The sequence below is a fragment of the Microtus ochrogaster genome, chromosome 16 (genome assembly GCF_000317375.1).
Source record: "Microtus ochrogaster isolate Prairie Vole_2 chromosome 16, MicOch1.0, whole genome shotgun sequence".
NCBI lineage: Eukaryota > Metazoa > Chordata > Mammalia > Rodentia > Cricetidae > Microtus > Microtus ochrogaster.
Window position 1 is genome coordinate 53,213,129 of NC_022018.1, and position 8,595 is coordinate 53,221,723.

The window sequence follows — 8,595 nt, forward strand, 5'->3', positions numbered from 1 at the left end:
TTCGAGGCCAGCCTGGTCTACAAGAGCTAGTTCCAGGATAGGAACCAAAAAGCTACAGAGAAACCCTGTCTCGAAAAATAAAAAAAAAAAAAAAAGAAAGAAAGAAAAAAAAGAAAATATTCTGAAATAGGTGGTGGTGGTGGTTGTATGCCTTTAACTATCCTAAGGACTAGCTGTCTTGTGTAGTTTAAAAGAACACTCTGTAGTGTATGCATCATTACCCAATGAAGCTTTTGCTTTAACACACACAATATAGACAGTCATGTGTATATATACTTTAGTAATATATTAGCCTGCTATTCCTAAATTAGGAATTGCTATAACTGTAGCAAATTTGATTTCTTTTTGCAGCTACAGAATGGTCCAACAAGTTCCAGAAAATATCCATTTTCCTGATGAAGAAGAGAAAACCTTGCAGTTCTGGTCCAAACATAACTGCTTCCAGGAATGCTTAAAGCAGTCAAAGAACAAGCCAAAGTATGTGACTTTCTGTGGTAAAGATAGAATTCTTGCAAAAAAAAAAAAAAATAGCTATTTCTCGTATGGAGTTCCGTAGTGCGCAGACCCTGCATTCGCCTGTGAGTTCTCCGGGTCTCTCGTCTTGTTACACACTGGGAAGTCAGTAGCGAAGACTGAACAAGAGAGTTTCTGGTGTCAGAAGTCATCTGAATGGAGTTTATTTATCACTTTCTTTCTTGGCAATTACTGTCATCTCTGCTTTCACTTAGCACCTCAAGATAAACTTCGTGGGTGTTTCCTACAGTGTTTCCTGCCTTAGTCTCTATTCGTAGTAAAGACTGCTAATCTTAGATCGCTGGTTTCATTAGGAACCTTCCCTGTTTCACACTTTTGTGATGGTGTCCACAGCTCTGCTTCATTGATGCGGTAACTCAGGATCAGTCTTTGTTGTTGTTGTTGGTTTGTTTTTGTTTTTGAGACCAGGCTGGCCTCGAACTCACAGAGATCCGCCTGCCTCTGCTTCCTGATTGCTGGGATTAAAGGCGTGCGCCACCACCACCTGGCTCATCAGGATCAGTTTTACCTTGCCTATATCTTGGAGATAATGAATGAACAGATGACTGGATGGCGGTCCCTCTCCTCCCGCAGCTCTGTCAGAGTGGCCTTTCTGAAGGCAGGACCTCCAGTAAATGTCTAATCAATTATGTCTATTTCCTAGTCCTGCTGACCGCCCTCCTACCCTCCTGAATATTTCAGTATGGTATCTACTTGAAAGATAAATGTCCTGAACTTTTCTGTTTTAAAATGACATACTGTGTTTTGTATTATCTGTTAGATTTACCTTCTATGATGGGCCTCCCTTTGCAACTGGGCTGCCTCACTATGGACATATACTTGCGGGGACAATTAAAGACATAGTTACAAGATATGCCCACCAGAGTGGTTTTCACGTTGACAGAAGATTTGGATGGGATTGTCATGGCTTACCTGTGGTATGTCTAAGTCTCCTGTCTTGTTATGTTTTGATTTCCATAAATGTATTGAATTCTTGTCCATAGTATTATTTATTTTTTGGTTTCTCTGTAGAGTTTTTTTTTTTATTTCTTTTAGCCATTTTGATTTTTGTTGTGCCTTACTTGTATTTGTTTCATAAGGTGTGGCTGTTAACATAATCATCTTTTCTAATATCTTCAGGAATATGAAATTGATAAGACACTGGGGATCAAAGGGCCAGAGGATGTGGCCAAAATGGGGATTGCGGAGTATAACAGACAGTGCCGAGCAATTGTGATGAGATACTCTACTGAGTGGAAGGTATGCTGGGCGTTTTCAAAACAATGAATAGTTTGGTTTTGAGATGGGACCAGATATGGCTAATCAGCCTTTGTACTTTTTTGTTTGTTTGTTTTTTGTTATTTATTTATTTATTTATTTATTATGTATACAATATTCTTTCTGCGTGTATGCCTGAAGGCCAGAAGACGGCACCAGACCTCATTACAGATGGTTGTGAGCCACCATGTGGTTGCTGGGAATTGAACTCAGGACCTTTGGAAGAGCAGGCAATGCTCTTAACTGCTGAGCCATCTCTCCAGCCCTTGTTTTTTTTTTTTTTTTTTTTTTTTTTTTTTTTTTTTTTTTTTTTAAAGACAGGGTTTCTCTGTGTTAACAGTCCTGACTGTCCTAGAACTAGCTCTGTAGACCAGGCTGGCCTCGAACTCACAGAGATCCGCCTGCCTTTGCCTCCTGAGTGCTGGTGTTAAAGTCATGCACCACCACTGCCTGGCGTCCTTTGTGCTTTTTATGAAATAGTCCCCAGAGTAAGACTGTCCATGTGAACTTGGGGTTCACAAGAAGGGCTGAATTCTCCTATCCTGTAAACATTAATCCCAGTCTTTCTTGGTTTCCAGTTTTTTATTCCTATAGTTTTTCTCTGGCCTCTTGCCTACTGTTATCCTCTCTTTAACAATTTCTCCATTTATATCCTGTGTTCTTGGTGTTTCCTTCTGTGTCCACTGGCCTAACATTCAAGTCCTTTGGCCTCAGTAGTCTGAGTGCTGGCCGGACGGACGGAGACACACACACACACACACACCAGTCTCTTCATTGTCTTCTGATGCAGGCTGTTATGTTTCCCCTCCCACAATGCTCACCTTAGGGCTCTTCCGTCATGAGTGCCCACTGAGTACCTTTGGTTTTTTGGCACAAAGAGTCCAGTTTCATTAGCATGAAACACAGAGCTCAGTTTCCTCCCAACCTAAGTTTCTTGCCTAACGCAGTGGAGGGAATTCCTGATAACTTGAACTCAGCCTAAATATAAATCTGCTTTTAAAATATATATATTTTTTCTGCTCCCTTCTCCCCGCCTCTTCCTCTTCCCCCTTTACCTTAAGGCAGGATGTCACTCTGTAGTCCTGATTGGATTGGAACTCAGAGATCTGCCTGCCTTTTCCTCCTGGGTGCTTGGATTAAAGGCATGAGCCACCATGCTTTTCCATTTTTCTAAAAATTCTTCACTTTGAGATTACCGAAAGCATCCATCTAGTATGAACTGGTGCCCTATGCCTTCATCTACCATTTTCCAGCTGCTGACATCTTCGGTAACACAAAAGCAGATAGTTAACATTAACAAGATACTGTCCACTTGTGCTACTGATCTTTGTGACCGTGGTGTCTATCCCGGATCAGGCATTGCCTTCAGTGGCATGTCTTCTTTGTTTCCTTCGATATACAGCACTCATTTAGCTTGACTTTGTCTTTTATGACCTTGTCACTTTGGGGAGCAGGGAGGGAAGGTTACTAGGGATTGATTATATCTATGGCATTGTGCATGCCTGAACAATTGCTGTTCTGTACCAATAAGTTATATCCAATTAATTGTTTACTTCATTAAGATGCTGCCCGACTGTCTAGCTTTCCCTTGATGAAGTGCAAGTTTTGCTTCGCCGTTAATGAACATCTCATGGGAATAGTGTTTCCAGCATGCTTTTTCTTATGATGCTTTCAGCCATTATTCTTAGCAGCTGTTGGTAAATCCTTCCTAGCTATAGCCATTTCTTCCATGTTTGCCAAGTAATGGTTGCAAAAGACTAAGCAATTAATATTTGCTGGGTGTGGTGGTACACATCCATAATTTTAGTACTGGGGAGACAGAAAAAGGATCATTTTACATTTGAAGCATGCTTGGTTTGTGTAACAACTTTCAAATCAGCCAGAGATACATTGTGAACCCCTGCCCCCTCAAAAGTGCATCATGACTTAAGTAAATATTTATATTGATAAGTAACAATCTCTATGTATAAGAAACGAATGCTAAGAAAACTAGTTTATGTGTTGTTTAAAATATGTTTACTTGGACCATTATTTTGATTTCCCAGAACAGTCATGCAATGACAATAAAAGTAAAAGATAGTCGTGGCATCATTCTCTAATACTGTTGTAACATTTCTGTTCTCAAGTCTACCGTTACCAGACTCGGCCGATGGATTGACTTTGACAATGACTACAAAACTCTATACCCGCAATTCATGGAATCAGTCTGGTAGGTTCATTTTAAATTGGAGGAATGATAAGCTTTCTCTTGGATTGGTCAGATGAGAGGTGTGCTTGCCTGATGAAGTTTCTTTACAAGTCCATTATTTGATTTTAGAACAAATATGTTTATCTTTTTTTTTTTTTTTTTGTTTTTTGTTTTTCGAGACAGAGTTTCTCTGTGGCTTTGGAGCCTGTCCTGGAACTAGCTCTGTAGACCAGGCTGGCTTCGAACTCCAGAGATCCGCCTGCCTCTGCCTCCCAAGTGCTGGGATTAAAGGCGTGCGCCACCACTGCCCGGCCGTGTTTATCTTTTATATGTTAAAAAAGCCTTCTACATAACTTTCTAAAATCTTGAAAATGATTTACCCCCATTTTTTTTTCCTCGTAAAAATGCTGTTTTAGGAGAGAGATTTTTTTTGTTTCCTTTTGGCAGTACCGTGGACCCCACTCAAGGCCCTTACACACTGGGCAGATACTCTGCCACTGAGCTTTATCTCAGCCCTGTGGGAGAGCATGGAACTCAGCCGTTATCCTTTTTGTGGGCAGTGGCACACACTTAGCCAAGCAGTGGGAGACTGAAGCAGGGGTATGAGCTCAGGACCTGCTTGGACACCTCAGTAAGAGAGACTTTGTCGGGCTGTGGTGCAGTCGCACACCTGCACACCTTTAGTCCTAGCACTTGGAAGCAGAGGCAGGGAGTTTGAGCCCAGCCTGGTCTACAAGAGCTAGTTCAAGGACAGGCTCTAAAACTAGAGAGAGAGAGAGAGAGAGAGAGAGAGAGAGAGAGAGAGAGAGAGAGAGAGAGAGAGAGCGTGAGAGAGAGAGCGCGCTTTGTCACACAAAACAAAAAATACCCTAGGGATATTGCAACTACAATGAAAGTTTTAAAAAAAAGAAAAGCAGAATTTAATAAAGATTCTCACCAGCGCAATGTTATTCTATTATCCAGTTGTTGGAGAAGTGAGCAGTCAACAAGAGAAATTGAGGTGACATTGATCTCTGGTGTTCTTGAATGGATTCATCAAAATTTTTTAATCAATGTGGCCTTGTACTTTTCTAAAAGCTGCCTGTTACATAGTTTAAATAATGTTCCAGAAACCTAAAGAAAAATCCCAAAATGCTAGCAAAGTTGATAAAAAATGTTTTTATCATACCTCTAAGAATTTTAGTGTAAAATTATATGCTGATAGCTACAGATTTATATAGTTGATAAAGCTCTGGGCAGTGTGCTCTAACATTAGCCTTTCTTAACCACTATGAACATCATTCCTTATCAAAAGATGATAGTCACACCCCAAACCCAACCCCAGGCCTTGCACACGCTAGACACACTCTCTATTGCTAAGCAGTAACCGAGCCTTGATAATAACACTTTTCTAGCCTACTGTTAAATGTTAAACGTTGTTATTTACTAGCAGGCTACCAAATGATGTGTTGTTGTTGTTTTTGTTTGGTTTTGCTTTTTGTCTACTTTATCACAAGAACACTGTAGAAGTTGGTATAAAAGTTAGCATTTGAAAGGCAGGTTTTGGCTCTGTAGTTGTAAAGCTCCATCTTTTAACTTGCCAGGTGGGTCTTCAAGCAACTGTATGACAAAGGCCTTGTGTACAGAGGCGTGAAAGTCATGCCGTTCTCCACTGCTTGTGGCACTCCACTTTCTAACTTCGAATCAAACCAGAATTACAAGGTGCGTGACATGCTGAGTGTCGGCCTAGACCGTGGTTGTTGACTGATTACAATTAGCCTCAACTGGTGGTGGCAGACATCCATCACTACTGAGCACTGGTAATGCTGCAACATGTCGCGAGGAGGCTCTGCTAGGTTAAATGGGGCTGTTTTCTTTCCATTGGATTCATCATGTGTTTTAATGTGATGGGTTCTTTTTGTTTGGGCCATATGGTGTGCCTGCCCTTGTCAGCTCTGACATAGTTTTTCCCAGCTACTGTTCTTCGGGGACCTTGCCTTCGGTGACTTTATGTCTTTTCTGACACGTGTGGGTTTGGTTTTTTTGTGTTTTTCTTGTTTTGTTTTGTTTTGTTTTGTTTTTTTGAGACAGGTTTTCTCTGTAGCTTTGGTGCCTACCTGGAACTTGCTCTGTAGACCAGGCTGGCCACGAACCTCAAACTCTCAGAGATCTACCTGCCTCTGCCTCCCGAGGGCTGGGATTAAAGGCATTCTCCAGCACTGCCCGGGCTACAGTGGTATTGTTTGTTGAAGGTTTTGGGAAGGAAGTCTAACTCAGGTGCTGAGCTGTGATGCAGAACTGCATTAGATCTTTTCTCTGGTGCGCAGGACTTGTGTCATTGGCACAACTGGTCTATGTCATCTAGAGGGTGAAGTAGAGAATCTCTGGGAATTGAACAATCTTATGTCTTCTGTATCTTTATTCAGCCTTCACTTTTGCCAGTTTATATAACGCTAATTTTGAAAAGGTTTGTCACTTTGTGGAAGTATTATTCATGTCCAAGTTTGGAAATTGTTATATTTCAGAAGAATTTTATCATCTTGGTAGAGAGTGTTTTTCCTGTTAGATGGTGTGGGATCTTTTTATTTTATTTATTTATTTGTTTGTTTGTTTGTTTGTCTCCAGATTGCCTCTGTTCTTGGCTCATGCATAATTTTTTGTTGTTTATTTTTCGAGATAGGATTTTTCCATATAACAGTTCTTGCTTTCCTGGAACTTGCTCTGTAGACCAGGTTGGCCTTAAACTCACAAAGATCCATCCACCTGCCTCTGCCTTCTGAGCGGTGTGATTAAAAGTGCATCACCACCACCTGCCCTTAATAAAATATTTTAAGCACATAAAAATATACAATATAATATACAGAGATAATTATTTCCCAAAACAGTTTTGTTGTTTAACTTTGTATAATTACTGTAGATCAGTTCGCTATAATGGTAAAACTCCATTCTTGGTTTTGATTGTTACCCTTAGTCTTTGATAGCTAAGCCATCTTTCATGTCCTCAAAGTCTTGTATTCATTATTCCTCTTGATACATTATTTATATGTTACCAGATATCTTACACTGCATTTTTAATGTCATTGCTAGAACATTTTTAAAATGTAGAAATGGCTTAGCAGTTAGTTAAGAGCACTGGCTGTTCTTCTAGAGGACCCAGGTTCAATTCCCAGCACCTACTTGACAGCCCACAACTGTCTGTAACTCCAATTCCAAGGGATCTGATGCCCTCTTCTGACTTCCATGACATGCGTGAATACCCATATCCATAAAATGAAATTTTTAAAAATTATATCAGGTGGCTTTTTTTAAGAGCTCACTTTTATCTTAAATTTATTTTAGTTTCCTTTCAGATCAGTTCCTTATTAGTACCTCCTTTACAGGTTTATAAAACACTACTTTCCCTCAATGTCTTTCAGGATGTTCAGGATCCTTCAGTATTTGTAACCTTCCCTCTGGAGGAAGATGAAAACACATCCTTAGTTGCTTGGACAACCACTCCTTGGACTTTGCCTAGTAATCTTGCCTTGTGTGTCAATCCAGAAATACAGTATGTGAAGATCAAAGGTAAGGGCTGGCCTAGTTATTGTCATTGTTAAATATAAAAGAATTTTACATAGATATACAAGCTTGCATTAATTTTGGGGGTAAAACAGTTTTATGTGAAAATTTTACTAAAGGTAAGCTTTAAGGGCAGGTATGGTGAGCACACCTGTCTCAGCACACAATAAACTGGTGGAAATACTGTAAGGTTGAGGCCACCCTGAGAAACATAGCAAGATCCTGTCTCAAAACTAGAAGGGTAAACTGGGTGGTGGTGGTATGCACCATTAATCCCAGCACACAGGAGGCTGAGGCAGGTGGATCTCTGAGTTCGAGGCCAGCCTGGTCTACAGAGTGAGTTCAAGGACAGGCTCCAAAGCCGTGTGGAGAAACCAAAACAAACCTTGAAAAACCAAAACAAACAAAAACAAAATAAAAAAAACTAGACAAGTAGGGGAGGGAAAAAAGAAAGGCAACCTGGAAGGTTGTTTCATTTCTGTTTGAAAGTGACACAGATTTTTATAATTTCCAATTTTAATGTAATTTTGGTGCATCAGTCCCCTATTTTGCACTAGAGAATTCTTATATTCTCAACTATGTCCTTTCTTAGAGATTTATATGAAATATGGTGGTGGATACTTTCTGAGCACATACTGCTTCCATATTTGGAGAAATTACACGGAGGAGAAGAGAAATACACATTGGTCAGGGCAAGGGTCTGGAAGACCTGCTTTGGAAGCAGTATGGCATTTCCTCTGGAGTTAAACATAGAATTACTTAATAGTTTGCCTTGGAATTGAAAGCAGTATCTGTGTTTGGCAGCACGTGTCCCAAATCCTCATTCTTGGGATGCTGGAGAATAAAGAGTTTGAGGCCAACCTTGGCTACCTGAGACTTTGTTTCACAAAAGGGAAAAAAAGAAATGAGCAGTGAAAACAGGTGCTTGTTCTGATACCGTTACACCTGTGTTTGTATCAGCACTGTTCACGGTAGACACGGCATGAGAGCTGTCTGTGTAGGGGCATGGTGACTATTACCCAGCCTTAAAGTGTGTGTGTGTGTGTGTGTGTGTGTGTGTGTGTGTGTGTGTGTGTGTG

General features: G+C 40.5%; 1 protein-coding gene across 2 annotated transcripts in view; it reads left to right on the forward strand.

Annotated features, from left to right (window-relative positions):
• The window catches only part of Iars (isoleucyl-tRNA synthetase), a 47,957-nt gene that overhangs the window by 4,575 nt on the left and 34,787 nt on the right, over positions 1-8,595 (forward strand). For both annotated transcript variants that reach the window (XM_026783002.1, XM_005355175.1), the window contains exons 2-7: positions 352-477; positions 1,295-1,451; positions 1,654-1,773; positions 3,918-4,000; positions 5,563-5,680; positions 7,375-7,522. In XM_026783002.1, coding sequence (XP_026638803.1) covers positions 359-477; positions 1,295-1,451; positions 1,654-1,773; positions 3,918-4,000; positions 5,563-5,680; positions 7,375-7,522 — 745 coding nt within the window. In that variant the 5' untranslated portion in view covers positions 352-358. The remainder of the gene's footprint in view (positions 1-351; positions 478-1,294; positions 1,452-1,653; positions 1,774-3,917; positions 4,001-5,562; positions 5,681-7,374; positions 7,523-8,595) is intronic.